Here is a 20,774-nt window from a genome sequence, read left to right as displayed (position 1 = left end):
CTGGACCTTGCTGGTCAGGACCAGACCAAATCCTGCTTCATGAGGCACAGAAGTTCCTGGTGTCATTCACAAAGCTTGAGGCTTACAGCTTTATGTGTTTTGAACCACAAATGCTAAACCAGGCTTTGGGTGAGCCTGCTTTGAACTCTCCTCCCCAGAGATGCCAAATCCATCTCTGTTGTTCACTGAATTCCCAGCCCCCTGAGCTGGAAGATAAGGCTGGGGAGCAGAATGAAGAGCCCATAGTCCAACAGGAGGTGGTCAGCAACCTGCTGCACCTCTGACACATATAGGGCCAGGTGGCAAACCGCCGAAGGTGCTGAGGGAGCTGCTGGAAGTGTTCACCCAGCCACTTTCCATCACTGACCAGCAGTCCTGGCTATGTGGGGAGAATTTAATTGACTGGAGATTGGCAAGTGTGATGCCCATCTACAAGAAGGGCCAGAAGGAGGACCCAGTGAACCCCAGGCCTATTAGTCTGTAGCAGGGAAGGTCATGGTACAAGGTCGTCTTGAGTGCCATTATGCAGCACATGCAGAGCAACAACAGGGTGATCAGGCCCAGTCAGGATGGGCTCATGAAGGGCAGTTCTTGCTCAACTAACCCAATCTTTCTACAAGTTGACTCACTCAGTGGATGATGGAAAGGTTTTGGATCCTGTTTATCTGGACTTCAATAAAGTCTTTGACACCAGTTTCCACAGCATCCTTCTGGAGAAACTGGATGCCCATGGCTTGGATGGGTGGACCCTTTGCTGGGTTAAGAACTGGCTGATGGCACTGGTGAGGCCACACCTCGAATCCTGAGTTTCATTTTGGGCCCCGCACCCCAGGAAGGACACTCAGGGACTGGAGCATATCCAGAGAAGGGCAATGAAGATGGTGAAGGGTCTGGAGAACAGATCTGGTGAAGAGCAGCTGATGGACCTGGGGTTGTTCAGCCTGGAGAAAAGGAGGCTGAGGGAAGAACTTCTGGTTCTCCACAACTCCCAGAGAGGAGGCTGGAGCGAGGTAGGTGTTGGCCTCTCCTCCCTAGTATCAGGTGATAGAGTGAGAGGAAAAGGCCTGAAATTGTGCCAGGGGATGTTCAGTTTGGAGATTAGGAACAGTTTCTTTCCTGCAGGAGTGGTCAGGAATTGGAACAGGCTGCCCAGGGAGGTGGTGGAGTCACCATCCCTGGGTATGTTCAAGAACTGTGTGGATATGACACCTGGGGACATGGTTTAATGGCTGTGGTAGTGTTGGGCTGGTGGCTGGACTCGATCTTTGAAGTCTTTTCCAGCCCAAGCAATTCTATGGCTCTATTAGGAATCTTTCTGATTTTTCCTTTTGAATGTTTGATCAGAGGCAAATTTGGCAAACAAAGCCTGTGTGCTCTGTGTTTTGTGGAGCATCCCTGCAGAGCTCAGTTCTGACCATGGCCACAAACTCCACCAGCAGAGCACTGTGTATGTGTGTGGGTGCGTGTGTGTGAGTGTGTGTGTGTGTTAAAGCACAATGGCATTGTTGAGATTCAGATGGTCATGTGTAGCCCTGCAGCCTCTAGCTGGTGTGCCCAGCTGCTGGAAGACACTCTGTAATATGAAATCTATTGTAAGGGGGCTTTGGAGCATGGAGGGCCTTTACTATGTGTCTCCTATATACACAGTTATTTGAATGAAATCTGGATTACTTGTTTTTAAAAGCACCTCAGTATCTCCTTTTAACAACACACAGGGTCTGTTGGGCCTGACTACAGCTTTAAGTGCTCTTGTCCTTCAGAAAATGTCAGGCTTGCTAACAGAATTGCTTTCTTGCCTCCTCTTACATGTGCTTTCAGACCAATGTGGTTTATATCTCACATGGCTTTCTTGTTGTTCCTATTACATTTAAATCCGGCGCTGGCTGCGAGCCACAGAAACCTTAATCCCCCTCCAGATGAATCTGGACCCTAGCCTGAGGGTTCCTACCAGCAATCTGAGCTCCAGCCTCTTCTGGGGTCCTGCTTCTTTTGCAAGGTTTGCTCATTCTGGTTCCCTGAGGGGTCTGTCACACCCTGTGTGTATCCCTGTCACCACGCAAGGATGCAGCATGGCCGCTTGTTTGCAGTGGACAGCTCTGTTTGGGAAGTGCCTGGTTGCTGTGCCCCTGGCTTCAGGAAGACTCCTCACCATGGTCAGCAACTGCTACAGAGGGCAGGGGGAGAAGCAGCCCCCTTGCCCTCTGCTCTGGCACCATCAGTCATACTTGTGCCGTAGTTATTATGCTGGGACAGAGCAGTGGTCTTGGTGTGGTCTGGCTGAAGTTTCTACTGAGGGAGGAAATGATTTCAAAACAGATCTAACGAAGCAGACCTTGGTCATAAACACAGAGTGAGAATGGTTCTGCTCTTGGGCTTGGCCTGTGCTAGGTGCTGGCCTATTCTGATGCTGTGATCAATGTGCATCACCTGCGATGCTGTCGCAGTTTGATTCTGCTGGTAGAGCACATTCTTCTAAGAGCTGGCATGCTACCTGAGAAATACACATCTGCAGAGGGCTGCCAGAGGGAAAAGAAGGGACTGTTTTATGCAGAGCTTCCTAATGCAGTTTCTGGTTGCCATCATCCTCAATACGTCTGACCAACTCAATTTCCTGTCGAGAATCACCTTTCATCAGCTCTACAGTTCTCATGTCTGTTGCTTTGGCTGGGCTCTGTGAGCGAGCTGGTTTCATTTCAGAGGCTGAAAGAACTCAGGAGTGCAAAAGAATCAAAGCAGTCTCAGGAGAATGTTGTGTGCTTAATTTGCTCTAAGTTATATGTCAGAAGTGGGTTTGGGGTTATTTTCTTGTATTGTTGTGTGTGTGTGTTTTGTGTTTATTTATTTGTGTGTTTGGTTTGGGTTTTGTTTAATTTCCCCCCATTTTTATTTATTTGTTATTTGGTGGATGCAGTTCTGGTTTCTCACAGAAATGCTGAGCACTTAAGCAGCAGCATCATATTGGCACAATTAAGCTCACAAGAACTTTGGGAGAAGTTCTGGGCCCCTCAGTTTTGGAAGGATGTTGACTTGCTGGAACGTGCCCAGAGAAGGGCAACAAAGTTGGTGAGGGGTTCGGAACACAGCCCTGTGAGGAGAGGCTGAGGGAGCTGGGGTTGCTTAGCCTGGAGAAGAGGAGGCTCAGGGGAGACCTTACTGCTCTCTCCAACTCCCTGAAGGGAGGTTATAGCCAGGTGGGGGATGGTCTCTTCTCCCAGTCAACCAGCACCAGAACAAGAGGCCACAGTCTCAAGCCATGCCAGGGGAAGTTTAGGCTGGAGGTTAGGAAGAAATTCTACACAGAGAGATTGTCCATTGGAATGGGCTGCCTGGGGAGGTGGTGGAGTCACCATCATTGGAGGTGTTTAGGAGGAGACTTGATAGGGTGCTTGGTTGCATGGTTTAGTTGATTAGGTAGTGTTGGATAATAGGTTGGACGTGATGATCTTGAAGGTCTCTTCCAACCTGGTCTATTCTATTCTATTCTGACACTAGCAACAGTCCAAAATGGTGTAATAAATCAGTACAATATTCAGCTGGAGCAGCTCTGGGTCACTGGAGCTTGAAACAGCAGAGCTCGTGTGTTTTGCTTTCAGTGGCTCTTGGTGCTAAGTGGTGACATCTCTTTCTGAGCTGACATCATGACAAGTATGACATAAAGAAGTGAAGACTTCGCCCTTATTCCACTGGATGCTTCCAAAGTGTGTTACTAGGGGTTGCTTTTTTTGCACACACCTCACCAAAACCTTCTGCACACTGCCGTTCCTAGGAGAGAGAAACTGAACAGGATGAGGTGAAGGTGCCTCTGTATAGCTCAGTGGCTGAGTTAGATTTAACGTGGGGTTTAATTTTTGGCTCTTTTTCTGGCAGTATCGTTTCCTTGTGGGGTTTGTTCTGAGCTGCGTGCTCAAGATTTGCTCTCCAAAGGCTCTCTGCACAGGTTTGCTTGCTGAGTTCTCCAAGCCTTTTAGAAAGGCAGACCAGACAATTCACTGACATAGTCCAGGGGAAGAGCTCAGCCAGCTGGGGATAATGATGGATGCCAGGAGAGAGGATGAATGCAGGTAAGAATCAGGATTTATTTTTCTCTTGGGGACTGTTCACGATGTGCAATGTCTTCGAAACAGAACGCAGAAAATACTTGATTGGGGGGGGTGTTTTAACGTAGATGGAAGAACTAAGAACCACTCAAGGGAGTCCTTCAGTTCACACAGCACATCCATTCACAACTGTCCCCTTCCTCACAGGAGGGCAAACACACATTTATATAACAGTTATTGCTACCAGACTTCCTGCAAAAAGCCTGTAAACAACTTTAAAGTGGTGTCTTCACAGCGAGTGAAGACCTCTGGAGCTTGGGGCTGCTGTTCTTCTGATCGACACAATCACAGCCATCACTGCTTTTGCAAATGAAAGGGGTTGATGAAAGCACACCGTGTTTGTTTTACCCTCCAGAGAGGATGCTTAACCCTCACCTTACTCAGAAATGTTCTGAACTTGGCCTTCATAACAGGGCGAGCATTATGTCAAACCTTCCCTCTACCTGCAAAGACATCCTCTCGTAACCCAGAGGAAAAACTTTTCTGCCTGAAACCAGGTAAGTTACACAAGACCACAGCATGTCACTCTCCAATTAACGTTAGAATTGTGTTGCGTTGCTGGGCGTTAAAGGCAAGGGAAAAGGCCCAGCAGGGGTCCACTGCAGCACATTGTTCTCTTGTGTTCTGCCAAGGAACACGTGAAAGACAGAGCTAGCAGATCGGGAAGGTTTTCAGTCACTGTTTGTTTTATTTTACAAGGAAACAGAAGGGTTAAAATGTACAAATACACACATCAGTACGAATCAATTTCTTACCAACTTGGAGGCAGTTTGTGTTTCCTTATTAATCTTGTACTGTCTTTCTCTGTCCCTAGAGGTCACCATTCTCGAGGCTTATCCCCATCACCAGGCTGTAGCTTTCAGAAATTAACCAAGCCAGGCAGGCTTTTTTTCCCTTCCCATCTTCATTTAAACTAATGGCAAATCGTTTTAATTTGTTCCAAAAACTCCTGGTTAGCGATTTGTACCGACCATTAAAAGTAGAATGAGGAGGAGTTAAAAAGAAGCAACAACAGTAACACAAAAAATAAAGCGGCAGAAGTAGCTATGGAGCAGGAGAGTTTATAGAGAAGTGGGAGAACTGCTTCCCCTTTCCTTCAGTCCTGCCCTGACTTTGGAACTGAGGTGGTGGTGTTTCAGAAATGAGCTTAAGCTTACTTTGTTTCAGGCAACCCAAAGCTGGCCAGTCCTTCAAATGAGTACCCACTTTTCTTTACAGGGATGTGATGTAAGTCAAGTTACATTTTAAAATGGGCAAACTGACCAGTATTTTAAGCTGCCAAGTCCTGTCAAGGTCTAAATTAGCCTTACTTAGCATTTAACTCATAACACTTCAGCAGTAAGGTTGTCCTGGAACTCGCATATCACACCCAACAAATGACTAAAACCCAGTTTGTTTCCTGCTCCCTGTGCAGGTTTCCTTCTTGCAGTTAGAGGGAGCTACCTTAGGTACTGAAAATGAGATGCTGAGTTCAGCACTCCACCCTGGCTGCTTTGACTAAGAAGCTAGGTATGCTGGAATAAAACGTCAAGTCATTCAAGTCCCACAATGCCCCATGGCTTCAGAGTGCTTTGTGAAATAGAACGTGGCAGCCCAGAGAAACCACTGCAGCAGTGCCAACAGCATGCTCATGCTGCTCGGATTAGCCCTGACATCTGAGTAGCACTTGAAACAGTGCCAATGTTTAATTCATGAAGCTGGATAATTCAGAGCTTGCCAGTGAGGTTATAGTCTCAAAAGCCACCACCTTCCCCATGGTGGCAAGGTGAACACTGCCTCAGTGAAATGGTTAGACCAGGACAGTTAAGAACGTCAGAGACACTTAGTCAAGAGGTTAACAAAAGCCCCCAGCCAACAAAGAGGACAGGGACACACACATCCCTTCAGAAGATTTCCTTCTGATGCAAGTACAGTTCAGGTGTGCATCTTAAATCTTTGAAGGAAATGAGTCTGTAAAGACAGAACAGGTTGAGCTGGCAGCGCGCACTAGTTTTTGTCCATCAAATTGGAGTATCAAAACATGCTTTGCAATTAAGTCTAAAACACAGTAGACTCTTGTGCATTTGACTGAATTCCAGTCTCTCTTCACATGCCATTTAGTAAAGCAGCTAAAACATTGAGCCAGATTTCACTTTAATATGCAATGCTTAAGAGTCTCCATTTCTAGTTACCACCCTGCTTAACAAAAATCACAAGCTAGAACCACCTAAGAAAACAGAAGCTGAAGTAGTAAAAAAGCAGAAATGCTAAAGCAGATGTGAAGTCAGGTTCTCCAATTGCTGACTTCAATCAGAGTTTATAAAAAATAAGACCTATCCTATACATCCACCCCTTCCTTCCTTCCTTCCCTTCCTTCCCCAGCAGTGCAGCCTCTGGAGCAGCACTGTTTCATGTATGCTTACTTTGAAGAAGTGCTTGGTTGGGGCATTTCACAGAATCACCAAGGTTGGAAGAGACCTCAAAGATCATCAAGTCCAACCTGTCACCACAGACCCCATGACAAAACCATGGCACCAAGTGCCACATCCAATCCCCTCTTGAACACCTCCAGGGATGGTGACTCCACCACCTCCCCAGGCAGCACATTCCAGTGGCCAACAACTCTCTCAGTGAAGAACTTTCTCCTCACCTTGACCCTAAATTTCTCCTGGTGCAGCTTGAGACTGTGTCCTCTTGTTCTGGTGCTGGTTGCTTGAGAGAAGAGACCAACTCCCTCCTGGCTACAACCTCCCTTCAGGTAGTTGTAGAGAGCAAGAAGGTCTCCCCTGAGCCTCCTCTTCTGCAGGCTAAACCACCCCAGCTCCCTCAGCCTCTCCTCGTAGGGCTTGTGCTCAAGGCCTCTCCCCAGCCTTGTTGCCTTTCTCTGGACACGTTCCAAGTGTCTCAATGTCCTTCTTAAACTGAGGGGCCCAGAACTGGACACAGGACTCAAGGTGTGTTTCAGTGAGACAGGTAAGAACAGTCCTGAAAGTCTGGTGTGGGGCACTTAGGTAAGCCAGGAACCTCCTCCTCTTAACCTTGAAGACTCAAGGCAAGCACTCGACAAAATGACCACAGCTCAAACAGCAGGGGTTTTGCTTGGCATGCTACAGCACAAACTTTATTCAGTTCCTTTTGAAAATATCTGCAACCCAAACTTTTTTTTTTTTTCCTCTTTTCTTTTTTTTTTTTTAGTGTAAACTCACAGAAATAAGCTTTAACATAGAGGCTGTGTACAACTCAAATACAGGGAATACTTCCAGCAATAACTTACAGATACAAACTAATGATAAACTACAATTTCCACACAGAATTGTAAACATTTTGCACAATTGTCAGTCCTTTCTTTTGGGCAAAGTGCTCTTTTGATGACAAATAAATTAACACACAGAACTAGAGTGGACTACTTCCAGACAATACAAAACAAAAAAACCACAACTAAAACCAACCCAAACAAAAACAACCAACAAAAAAAAAAAGTAAGGCTTGTAAACAACAGAATAGTTATTTATGTAGAATCCATAAAAGTGTCTTGCAGGCTAAATATACTTACATACCTGGGCAGCAAAAAAAATGAGCTTGGAAATGCTTTGGATGTTAAATAAAAAGTTAACATTAATATCTTTCCAATGATAGGGTGTGGGTTTGTTGGTTTTTTTAATACACAATAAATGACTTAAGGTTACATCCTCAATAGCTTATATCCCTGACAGAAAGGAATTAGGTGTGACTTAGTGGCAGTTGTGTCATTGAATGGGGTAGCAAAGGCTGGAGTCCGAGAGCTGTAGGTGAATGAGCTACAAAACCAGAAAGATTTAGTGGTCAGCTTCAGCAGAGACAGAAACAGATTGTAAGCTATAAAATCCCCCCCACCCCGAGTAGTAACAAGTGCCTGTGGTCCCAGCTGCCACAGCACACTGCCCTCCCCAGCCCAGCAGCCCCGCTCCCACCTCACACCACTGCTTGGGAGAAAGAAGTTGCTCGGGTCACACACATGTCCCAGTGCCTACTTCTTGACAAAACCTTCACAGTCCCTCCCAGTCACAAACGTGGGCCAGAGCTTCCGCTTGCTGGGTCAGAGAGAGACACAGTGACTACTGAACCATACATTTCTGACTACCAGGCTCTTCCCCTTAGGGCTACACTGGGAGGAAGCTGAAGTTTTTGGTGAAGCTGCTGGACTGGGTACACCTACAGTTAAGAGCCAGGGAGGGGGTGGTAAACAGCTTTCATTAAAATGGCATCTTACTAAAAAGGGATTTCTCATTACTACTATTGATAGTCTGGAGAAAACACAAGAAGTGCTCTTGAACCCAGGTCTTCAGCTATGCTGCTACAGCAAAGGGCTACTGCTTCAAGAGGCACACTTACTGAGGTGTGGAAGGCAAGCACATGATTCAGACATCACTAGAAATTAGAAAGTGTGTAAAGCTTCTGTAACAGGTGCCAGTGATGTTACTTGGCTGTGCAAAGCAGCTCTACCTACCGTCCATGTAGCTGTGCAGAGCAGTTAGCATAGTCCCGTCCTGGGGTACGTATGCAGAGTATGCCATTTCTTCTAGCATGGGTGGAGACAGCCTGGAGGGTTGAACTGCTGTGACAGGAGCAGTAGAGGAGTGATTAGGGCTAACATGTTTCTTATGGCGTGCTCTGCAGTTTTGAAACCACACCTGGAAAGAGGGAAACATTTACATCATGTTGACAGACTGCATTCTGCTTCCACATTAGCATAATGAACCCCCTCAGAATTCCTTCAGCTGCATGCAGTCAGTTAATTGAGCCATTAACAGGGCCCTGACAGTCCAAATGAAGAAATGCCCACTCTAAATCTGCATGGTGCCTCACACAAGCATGCTCAGGCCAGGAAAGCTCCTGCAGTGCCCAGCAGCTCACAAAGGCCAGGCGTGGTGAGGGGTTGCCCAGCTCCAGGGCCAGGCTGAACCGCAGTGCCTGCAGCCCTGGCACAGCTCACAGCCAGCTCTGTGCCTGAACAAAGCTGACAGTGACTCAGGCTTCTCCCAGGATGCTCACCTTGCACACTGAAGTCTGCCAGCTGCCTTGTTTTGTTTTTTTCCTTTTAAAAGAAAAAAGCTTGATCATAGATACCAGATACCTCGTTTCTATAGAAACATTCCATCAATCTTCCAGGCTCCAACAAGCCAAGGGAATGGCAAGCTTTATGAAGTGTTAAATAATAATAAGCACAGACATACAGTTTAGATACTTTATGCATATGCTTGCTGAGAGGCATCTTCAAGCAAAGATTCCACGTTCGTGTTCCAGATCTGGATGGCACAGGGCTATGTTTAGCCTGCCCTTCAGAACGAGTCACAAGATGCTCAGTGTGCTCCCAATGTGTCCTATCACAAGCCCTTTTCCAAGGGTGCAGGTCTCAGTAACAGACTACCAAACACAACTTTCTGACTCCAGAAGAGCTTAGTGCCTGTTACTCTTCAGGATGAGAACCTTCTTCCTGGAACATTATTCATCCTCCACACAAAGTGCAAGAGGAATACGGTGGGTTTTCCAATTAAACATGTTTGTTCTAGACTTATCCCTGACTAAGGATGTTGTCTGAGGTTGTGTTAGAACTGCCAGATGAGATCTGTTTTCCATCTCAGATTAACATGATGGAGAAGCTGTCATTAGGCATTTCCAAAGGATGACTACCAGACTCTCAGCCAAGTGACTGAGCACAGGTACCTGTATAACACGCCTGCTCAGGCCCGTCCTTTCTGCCAGCTTCTGAAGCGTTTGTGCATCTGGATTGTTGTCCTGAGCAAACTGTGCTTGCATAACCTGCAAAGGCAAGGGAAGTGATTGCAGGTGTTGTGTGTGCAGTCCCCAGAGCGGCATCCGAGAGCGTTAGAGACTCCTCTCGGACTGACCCTGAGGCTTGCCTGGTTTTAGGAAATATGAAGAAAATTAAGTCCCCCAAAGCCAAAACACAACCCTCTTTTATTATGCTTAACTCAACTGAGACTTTTCCCCAGAAATTAAAGAAATGAATTCTGCTTGGCTGTAGTAACAATGGAGGTGTTCCGTGACAGCTCTCTTATAAGGGCCGTGGGAGAAAATTCACTGCAGAGCAATTCAAAGATGATTGATAAAGGAAATGTCCATAGCAGCAGACCACAGCACGGCATAAGGAAGGAATAAGCTCTGAGCCACCTCTGAACTTGACAGCTGCTGTGTAAGTTGCTCCATTTATATGTATTTATAGCCCTTTATACGGAGCAACTGAGCCCTGCTCAGCTGTGTGGAGGATGCAGGCAGCTGGACAGCCTTTGTGCTTCATTTACCTTTAACCAGCCCAAGGAACACGGAGGCTTCACCCAGGCTGACGAGCACCGTGCAACTGTTTGGGCACACTCACCTTTCTACAGAAAATTGGAGCAAACACTTGTCATTAGGATATGAATTACTCCTTTTTGGAGGAAGTAGGTGTCAACTTGGCCTGCATTCCAAACAGTTCTAGAGCCTGTAAGAGTTTAACCTTGTTTAAGGCAGTAACACCCCATGCATTTCTGCAAGGTTCCTTCAGCACATTTTGTAAACTGCAGTTTCTCATTTCTGGATTTTGACCCTTGCTGGTCTGCAAATTTTGCCTGGCCTGACCTTCAAAGATTCAGATTACACCTCTCCATGCTCAGAAACACTGAAGCTATTTACTTTCCCGCTGTTTCATAAAATGACATCCAAAAGCACGGACACCCTTTTGTACAAGTACTTCATGAGAAGCATTATTACCTGCTGCCACTCAGTCACCTTTTCCCTTCTCCCTTGCTGGAAGGAAAGTCTCTCAGCATTAAGGACAGATACAGAGGTGTTGAGCAGACAGCAAATGTCATTAAAGAACAAGAGGCCCTAAGATCTCAAACACCTACTGAAGTAGGCTACATTCTATTTAAAACAGAAGAGGGGGGAACATGGAACTTTCAATGACAGAAAACACCAAGAAGCCTTGAATACAGTCCCCACCCTCATGTCTGAGCCTATCTTCCCACTCAGCTACTGCTGGAAAACATTTTGTTGCAGAAGTTCAGGCTTGATGACCAGAGTCCCTGCCCCCTTCTAGTGTCAGGTGTTGCTAATGTGCTTGTTTTGCATTAACAACATAGTCTCTAGTCATGGCAGAGATAGCAAACCAAACCTTAACATCCACACTCCGTGTTAGGCAGCACTGCTTCAATGCCTCACATGTTACACCTCAACTCGAGTTTCTCAACTGCCCTCGCCACAAATGAGCACAGGCCAACAAACCAGAACTCAAGACTGAGACAGTAGAACACTAATGGTGCAGTGGCCATGTGTGACCAGAAGTTCAAAGGCATTTTATAAACTGAAAGCAGGGATATGTAGCTAGGATTAGGTAGGAAGCTGAAGCTTCCTTCCCACTGCAGGTTGAAACCTCTGGATCCAGTCTCACCACTACCCTTTCACAGGGAGCTGGCCCTAGGCACGGTGTTTTCCCTCAGACAGCTAATTTAAGCAAAGTGGTGATGCAGAGGGTGGAATAATTCACATTTAAGGCAGTCCAGAGCTAACTCTTGCCAAGGCAACAAGCAGACAAGAAGCCTTGAAAGCAGAGCAGAGGCAGGCATTGCAATGAACTTCCAATTTACATCCTGTCAATGTCCTGGAGTCACAGACAGTACCATGTCCATGGCACCCATCTCCAGTGCAGCCCTTCACATTACACAATCCTAGAAATATTCTGTCTGCACCAGGCACAGTGATGTAAATGCCTGATTAAATAAATTTCATCCAGCAATCAAAACAGAACCACCTTTTTGTTTCCACTCTGCAGAACTACTGGCTGCCCCCAGGGAAGTAAAAAGCTTCAAGAGTAACTATCTCATGTTGAACTGCTGGAGCTAACAAGCAATTCACGAAACATGCTGTGTCTTGATAGTTTATGAACTACTTCAGAGCACGCAAGCTTACTCTTTCCCCCCCGTATGCATCCAATTTCCTCCCAGTTCAGCACCTCTGTCCTTCACAAACCTGAACTAGGCAAGCTTTTAACACAGCCACTACCTGGAGTTGGTCTGCTGTGAAGCTGGTCCGAGCTCTTTTTGCTGGTTTTGGATGATTAACATCTTGCTCTGTTAGCAACGCTCCTTCCACGCTAATCCCATTACCTGGGGTGTTAAAAAGAAAACAACTGTCTGCTAGACATTCAAAAGGATGTTATTGGCAAGCCAGGCTGTCCTGCAACAACCACCAACAGTACTTGGCCAGCTGCATTTCAACTGTAAAAATATGCCATATTGTGTCAGTGTTAAACCAATCTGGCACCATCACCCTTGACACTCCAAATTACTCCCGTTCAAGTGAGGAATGCTCTTGCTTGCTTTTCCTTAGGACAGAAAACAAGTTTTACAAACTTAAGAAAAAATTAAAACAGCAAATAATTTGCACATTTTAATTCAAGAACCAGTGCCTCTAGCCTTAGTACAGTTGAGTAATTACCTCTTAATAAGGAAGATGCAGTAAACCCCAACAATTTAATTAAATGCAACCCACAAATGGAGCTCTTAAAACGAGCGCGTTACCGTTTTCAACCTCTCTCTTCAGGTTGTCCAACATGCAGTCATAGTGTACTCTGCAGAGGACTTTCTCTTCAACCAAGGCAAACTCCTCTCCAGTGGAAAGCTGTCTTTTGCAGGAGAAGCATGCAAAACACGCCAAGTGGTAGACGTTTCCCTTCGCCCTCCGGACCCAGTCGGTGGAGTGGATGTGCCTCCCGCAGCGGGCGCAGCGGGTGCCGTACCGCCTGCAACAAGAGCAAGACAAGGGTGAGGGCACCAGCCAGCTTCTGGGCAGGTGGGGACTCTGGGAGGATGAGGCCACTGGAACGTGGCAGCACGGTGGAGACCCCCAGAAAGAGCATAAGGGATGAGGGGACAGCGTAACTGGGTTTTTACTGAAGAAAATAAATCAGCAAGTTTATATATACCCGAGAGCTTAAGGCAAGACAACTACTAAACTACAGAAGTGAGTATTTATCATAAGGCAAAGAGTAAAACTGAAGCATCTTAATCACTGCAAGAATTCACAACTCTGCCTCTTTCCTTTTCTAAGGATCATTACCCTTTAAAAAGCTGTGAGTGGGAGCTGGAAACAGCTGACTTGGCATTCAGAGGTCTCGCAGTTATTCAAACATAGATTACATTGTGCCAGTAGCAGTATGAATTCTCATATTTAGCTACATCATCCTTCACTAACCATTCAGTCTCCTTCAGCAGAAGGGGGAAAACCTGTAACTTCATCATCATTTCCTTAATTACCACTGCATTATGAGTTTAAAAGAAATTCAAGTATCTGCAAGTAATTAAATTACTACAGCAGAATATTTCTCTTTGAAGAGTAAACAAGCCAGCAAGGTCTGCCCATTATTTAGATAAGAATTTGTCCTGAAAATCTTTTTGGTTTGTAGGCTCTTAAGATTTTTAAGTCCCACAAAACTTAATTTTGCTAGAAATCCACAGTACTCAGCCTGCCCCTTCCCTCCCTCCTCTCTTGCAGTGTCAAAACAAGCCAGCTGAACATAACCCATTTGCTACATGGGTCAAAATTAAATCCCATCAATAGTTTGCTCTGGGGAAGGAGGAACAATTGCATCAAAATTAACACCAAAATTTGTTTCTGCTTTCTGGGCTGAGGATTACCAAATCCTGAGTACTTTCAGTGACAAATGAAGAAACAACGTTCTTCCTCGCAGGATTAAACCTTAACCTTGAGGAACAGTTTCTGTTCTCAATGACACTGGCCACAGAAATGTACAACAGCTGAAAACGTCTTTTAAAGATGATAAAATCAGTAAGATTGGGAAATACCTCAGAGATCATCAAGTCCAACCTATCACCCAACACCTCACAACTAACTAAGCCATGGCTCCAAGATGACAGGTTTGTCCCGAGTTTGCTTTTGTAGTTCCATGGGACGCCTTCCGTCTCAGACCAGTGGAGCACCGGTCCAAACAGAGCATCGCCTCGACTCCACCTTGTGTTCCCACTCAGTGTTACCCAAGGATTTATCTTCTCCAGGTACAACAGCTTTACAACCTGACTCTCAGAGTAACTACTGACATTAGCAAATCAAACCCCAAGTATCTAAACTTAAGCGGAAAAAGTAACAAACAAGCGTAACTTGTTATCCAGGGAAATGATATTCTTGTATGGCATACCTGAAATAATCCAGTTTGCAGAAGATGTCTTTGTCTTTGATGTAGCAGCTGGTGTGCCTTCCCAGAGAGGTTCTGCAAACGCTGCAGGACAGGCAGCGCACGTGCCAGCAGAGGTCATTCACCTGCAGAGCACAGGGGGGCAAATACCCCTTCAACACCTGTGCCACCAGCCCTCTACCCCACATCCACAGTCCCTCTTCCTTCCATCCACGCAGACAAGGCTAAAAACTACACGCACCACGAATCACAGAAAGTTTACCTCCCAGGCAAAACATTTTTTTTTTCCTGCAGAACTGCATGCATAGCAAGGGTTAGTTAATTTGATGGAAGCCTTCAGAATAAGCTTTCATGGTTTCCTAATTAAAAGCACCAGAAGAGGAAGCAAGAGATTCAAGTTCCGCGTCGATATTTTGTGCCCAGCTCCGTTCTCACAGCCTCAGAGTAACAGAGCGAGTTTTGGCCTCGCATGACCTTGGAAGGCAGCTCACTGACTTATTTCCTAGTCTGTAAAAAGCCCTGCCTAACAAAGGACAAACTTTGCAAAGTGATTTGAAATTTTAGAACTCCAGTACTGGAAGGGGGGAAAAAAAAAAAAACAACAAAACCATGTAAAAAAATTTTCTCTTTTAGATAGGAGGACACCATGGAGCACACCTCAGCTGGCCAGGTTTCTGCACAAGCGAAGTCAGCGAAGGGATTGGGAGTTTCAAAACACCAGCAGCTCTTTTAACAGGAAATTCATCGGCTCTTGAAGCTGCCATGACGAAAACTGCAGTCAGGGAAAGCAGCAACCGGCCAGCTTGGAAACTCACAGATTTTGGGGGCAAATAAAATGAGTGCAATTAATGTAATTGCTTCTTTCCTAGAGCTTTTTTGGTTGTGCAGACATCGTGCACCAGCTAAAAAAACAACTTAATCTGTAAACTCCTAAGTGACCATAAAAATTTAAGTGATAGCCTTTGGGATAATCTCATGCTGCATAGGAGGAATCCTGTAAAATGAACAATCACTAAGTTTAAATTCCCCTTTGGGGGTTTTGTTTGGGGTTTTTTTTATCGTTGGAGGTGGTGGTGGTGTTTGGTTGGTTTTCCGGGGTTGTTTGTTTGGGTTTCTTTTTCCTTCGGTGTTTGGCTTTTCACATTTCTCATCTCCCCCCAAAAGAGCTCATGCATTGCCGATGGCAAAGCAGCAGATTTGAGATAATCCAGGATGTGGCTTGCTCCGTGGCTTGTCTGGCAGCGTTCTGATGAAAGCAAGGTATTGAATCCAATGCTCCTGCTGGAATTGCCCGTTCCAGTCACTCTTCAGGTTATAATGCTGCTGTCTGCAGCTGCCCAACACTCTCCCAGCGCTCACCCTTGTTGGCAGCCATCCTCCTCTACCCTGACACGTTTACACCACAATATAATGTGAAACTGTTGATAGCAGCTGTCACCAAACTGATCCTTCCAAGCACTTCTCCAAACTGTGCTGCTAGCAGATGCAGGGCAGGGGCCCATGGGCCAGCCCAAGCCTGCTCCACAGTCCCAGCCCGTGCCAGGGCCCGGCTGGGAGCCCCAGTGAAGGCCAGAGGAGACAGCACCCAGCCAGGCTGCTGGCACCCAGCTCTGCACAGCATAAGCTGATGTCCCAGCCACACAGAGTTCTGCTTCCCTTGGAAGGCTAACGCTCTTCCACACAACAGGGCACCAATGACAGTCATCCCATTTGATGTCACCTGCCTACATTCTTACTTATTTACAGGGCTGAAGCTGGAAGACAACCATTGCTGACCAGCCAGATTCCAGTTCACCAGCAGGAATTCACATTCTCTTTGCTCGTGTAAAAAGAAGTAGAAGAGAATTTAAGCTTAAGATTAAATCATTTTGAGGTCTGTGCTCCAAGCCACGTAATCTCAGTTGTTCAGACAGGAGACAGGTACCAAAATGCAAAGAGAGGTAACAGGAGTGGAGCTGAGCTCGAGCAAGCTCTGCTCCCAGCCCGACTGTGCCGTTCATGTGCAAGCCCTGGTGCAAAGGTGCCTTGGGACTCATCAGAACAAAAGGTCTGCAGCAGTTCCCCACACCTGCACCTACTCTAAATAATGACAACCCAAGCTCACGCCTTCCTTGGAGCTCCTCGCTCCAAACGAGCTCTAAGCAAACGATTCAACTACAGCACCGAGCTGTCCTCAGCAGCGTTACCGACCTGCACTTTGCAGGACGTAAAAGGGCTTCCTTTAAGGCCTCATCTAATGGAAGTGAGCTACTTCCAGCACTCTTGTCTAGTCTCACTTTTGGGAGGAGAGAGGAGAAAAGCCTGATCCGGGAGAATTTCAACAGCTGAAATACAGGACGAAAATAGCCCCCCTTCCAAGCACACTAATGCTTCCTATTTGAAGTCACACGGGTTTGTTTGTTTTTGAATGCTCTCACGGCTTCCTGCAGGCTAAGGCCAGCAAACCCTCTCCGCAGCCACAGCTCGCTCCCTCCACAGCCGCTGCTAGCCCACCTTTTACAAAAATTGCTTATTTTCTTGTTTCCCAGGAGGCACCTTTTGCTTCGAGACCCCCGACATCACACTATCGGATGTATTTTAGCCAACAACAAACGGGTCACACCGGGAGTGCAAAGCACGGCACAGCCGTTACCCATACTCCGGACCACCCGTTTTCTTCCCTGCTCTCTCCAGCGGGGCAGGGAACAAAAATAAATCCCAGCACAGACAGAACCCGAAGGCGCGTTTCGGGTTTCCCCCAAGGCCCAGGTCTCAGAAGCAACCTCCTGCACCCCACCACATGCTCCCGCTCTGCGGCCAGCGAGGGTCCGCGGCAGGAGAGGCGCCGGAGGTGAGGGTGCAAGAGGTGAGTCACCTCGGAGCCGCGCAACCCAGCTCTTCACAGCTTCTCAGCCACCCCGAAGGCAGCTCTTACCTTCAGGAGGTACTTATCCACGATCTCCAGGCCGCAGCTGCTGCACACGCACTTGCCGGGGGCGCAGCCGGAGCCCGAGGCCATGGACCGCGGCGAGGAAGAGGGCGAGAGGGCGGCGGAGGAAGGGCAGGAGTCCTCGTCGGCCGCGGCGGGGCTGGCCTGCGGGGAGCGCACGGCAGAGCACGGTCAGCGCCCGGTTCCGCCGGCACCTGTGGGGCCCCACCGAGGACGGCGGCGGGAGCCGTCGTTTCTCCGCGGGGCCGCTGGAGTCGAGCGGGAAGCGGCAGAATCACAAGGCCACCGGAGCGGTCGCCGCCCAACACCGGGCACCTGCACCGCGCCCCCTCCCCCCGCGCGCACCTTCTCCGCGGGGCCGCCGAGCGCGGGCAGGTCCTTGTCTTCCAGCCTGCAGACGAACATCGGCTCGCTCTTCCAATACATGGCCCGGCCCTACCGCATGCCCGCCCGGCGGGCGGCTCGGGGCGGCGGCGGCTGCGGGCACCCCGCGCCGGGTCTCTGCTCTCTGCGCCTGCAGGAAAAAAGTTTTGTTTTGGAGGGGGTGGACCTGCCTCGCTGGCCTCACCTCCTGCGCTGAACCCGCCTTCTGAGCATGGCGGGGTCGTTATCTCCGCGCCGGGCTCGGGGCGGGGGGGAAATCCAGCAATAACAACAACAATAATAATAATAATAGAAAAAAACACAGCAACGAAAAAACCCAGAGGTTTCCCCCCCCCCCCGCATCCTCCCAGCCCCCCATCCTCCCCCCCGTCTCCGTTTGTCTTCACAATTCACCACAGCGTGCACCCGCCGCTCCCGTCTAAACAAAGATTCGAGTTACATCTCTGCCTTAGCAGAGGAGGCAAACGGGAGGAAAGCGAGGCAACGTGTGGCCCGGAAAGGTTTTTCCCCGCTGCTGAGCCTCAAAGCCTGAGCAGTTTCCCCTGCCCCGCCGCGGCTTCAGCTCCCGCCGCCGCCAGCGCGCCATAAAACCTTTCTCCTTAAGCTTAAAAAGGAGCATCTGAGCTGTCCAAGGGCCGTGCTGCTAGTCCAACTCTGAAACCAAACCCGAAAGACCGCGGACGCTGCTCATCACCCCGGGTGTCTCGGTGGCGCCGTGGACATCGGGTGCGAGGAGCTGCTGGTCGCAGCCCGCGAGAAGCCAGAACGGTTCTTTCAGCAGAGAGGCCCGTAGACTGCTGGCACACTTCCACGGTTACTGACCTTGCCTGCAGAGTTCCCTCCACCCAAATATTGCTGGTGCTCAGAACAGGAAAGTAGAACCACAGCCTGTCCACCGCAGGTGAGGTGAATAACGGGGCGCCTGCGCCTCTGCACATATTTAACGGGCAGGTGTTTGCAATTAAACCTGTCGTTGTGTCCCCATCTTGCCCCCACCCTTGGTTTCAGCTCCGCCTGACGATAGCTGCGAGCCGCGTTGCAGACTCTATGAGTAAAGCAAAGCAAGAGAATCGCCCCTGCATTTAGCAGCTCTGGTACGTGAGTTTGGGCAAAAGAAAATGTTGCTGTTGTGAAGCTGTACGAGGAAGCTCCTTATTCTTCACCCCCTAAAAATTATGATCACTGTTTCCCATCCCAGGACCTGATTCTGCAGGACTGTAACAGAACGAGTGATGGTACCGAGCCCCGGTAATGCCGAGAAGCCCTCAGTCACTCGTTTGTCCAGCGCTAAAACAGATCTAACCCTGGACACAACACGGCTTAGATGTAGTCCTCACGTCTTTGACAGCCGCTGCCACAGTGAGGCAAGTAGTGGTTTGGTTTATTTTCTGTCCGCGACGAGGCTCAGGGTAACGCGGCCGACAGCCCTCCCCAGCACGGCATGGCTCGGCGGGCAGGGCGGACCGGAGCACCGAGCGGTGGCGGGTGGACACGGGACACCCCTTGCCCCGGGACGCCCCGTCCCTCTGTTCTCCCGGCCCGGAGCGGGTTTTCGAGTGTCCCCGCGGCGCGGTCTGGGCCGACTCCCTCGATGGCCTCGCCGGAGCGCGGCCGAGACAGCCCCGCGGAGCGGTGGTCCCGCTGACTATGGACCCGTCGCGACCACCCGCCCCGGGAGGTGATGGTGCTGCGCCCCGGGGTGGCCACCGGAGTTGCCCCCGGGTTCCCACTCCCCACTGCGCTGGGGGTGCCACCGGTCGGCTCTCGGGCCGTGCCGCCGCGGCTCCGCCGGCTGCGACGGCGGGAGCGCGCGTCTCCGTCTAACGGGGAGCTCGGCGCCGAGCCGCATCCAGCACGGAGCCCACCGGGACTCCCTCTACTGCGCGCATCTCCACGGTCGTGCTTATCAAGGGCGCACCATGGCAGCTGTTGCCTATCCTGGGCGACATTCAGAAAACGAGCACCTGATGGAGGCTCTCTGAAGAGCCGTGCCACGGGGGAACGGGGCAGGCCTGTCCACCGCAGAGCACTCGGTAAGCCCGGTTGCGGCCGGACCGTTGCCCGGATGGGACCAACGTCGGTTTTTTCGCTCGTCGGTCCTTTTTCTGCGCTGTCCGGCGGGTCGGTGCGCGGCTGGCGGCGGGTCAGATCGTGGTCACACAGCTCCCTTCCGTGGGCACATAGCTCTGCTCTCTGGAAACACCGCGGCGGATACAGGGGCAGCCCGAACTGTGCCCTCCCTGCAGCGGTTGTCGGCGTGTAGCAGAAGTTCATAAAACGAGAGTAGGAAGATCAAACCCAGCGTGCGGGAGATTGCTGCGTGTTTCTCACTATTTTCGGAGCCCAACTCTGCCGGACGACAAGCGGGCAGCCGCGGGTGCACCGGAGGCCGGGGAAAAAGCGACCCCCACCCCCCTTCCGACTGTTTCTTTCCCCCCGCCCCGCGACCGCCCCTTGCTAGCGGTCCCCTCCGTGCCTGGCCTCGGCTCGGGTGACCGCATCGGGGGGTCTCGCCGCGCCCCTCTCCGCGGCGGAGAGCGGGAACTGCTGCGAGGACACGGGGCTTGGCGGGGCCTGTGGGCGGCCCCAGGGGTGCGGAGCTCGGGGTGGAGAAGGCGCCTCGAGACAGTCCGGTAGCGGAGCTCGGTGACTGCCCTGGGCCGGGGGTACTTAGCGGGAGGGGGGCGGTTTTGCCGAGTGGTTTTGGAGGGAGTTGTTATTTTGCGAGCGGAGGTCGAGAATGCTTTAATGGGAGCAGGGGGACAGGGAAGGTGCCTGAGCTTGGTTATCCCGGCTCCAGCTGCGCTTCGCCTGGGCACTCTCACTGCTTCTCTTCCCAAAGTCCGGGCTAAATGTCATGGTTTCAATTACACTCCCGCGATATCGCAGTGAGTGTCCCACAGCTGTTTGTGAGGAGATGAAAACACGCGGACACGCAGGCTTCAGGGGATTCCTGCGCGTCCGTAGCGTCCCTTCTGCTGTCGCCGTGCTCACCAGAGGGATGCTCGTCTCCGGTACCTCTTTGGCCTCACAGCTCTCCGCCCTGCGGTCTCCGCAGGGGTCGGAGGAGGGGGTCGGTGGCAGGGAGACGTGGGAGGGAAGGGGACTTGCTGGGACCCTCGGCATGATGTTGTCGTGGCTGAGAACGGAGCGGGGAGTTCTGCAGGACCCTCCGACAGGACGCCTGCGGCTGGTT

The 20,774-nt window shown here is 49.7% G+C and overlaps 1 protein-coding gene across 1 annotated transcript; it reads right to left on the bottom strand.

The window, feature by feature from the left end:
- Positions 1-7,729: 7,729 nt before the first annotated feature.
- Positions 7,730-17,640, bottom strand: LHX8 (LIM homeobox 8). Its single transcript, XM_054165389.1, has 8 exons — positions 17,540-17,640; positions 17,180-17,338; positions 14,269-14,390; positions 12,635-12,855; positions 12,117-12,220; positions 9,780-9,875; positions 8,563-8,746; positions 7,730-7,873 (listed from the first exon to the last, which is right to left on the bottom strand). Exons 1-8 carry the CDS (start codon positions 17,618-17,620, stop codon positions 7,797-7,799), a joined length of 1,044 nt encoding a protein of 347 aa, XP_054021364.1. The 5' UTR covers positions 17,621-17,640; the 3' UTR covers positions 7,730-7,796.
- Positions 17,641-20,774: the final 3,134 nt, after the last annotated feature.

Source organism: Dryobates pubescens, chromosome 11 (genome assembly GCF_014839835.1).
Source record: "Dryobates pubescens isolate bDryPub1 chromosome 11, bDryPub1.pri, whole genome shotgun sequence".
NCBI lineage: Eukaryota > Metazoa > Chordata > Aves > Piciformes > Picidae > Dryobates > Dryobates pubescens.
The sequence above is the reverse complement of the archived record's forward strand: the minus strand, read 5'-3'. Positions and strand labels throughout refer to the sequence as shown.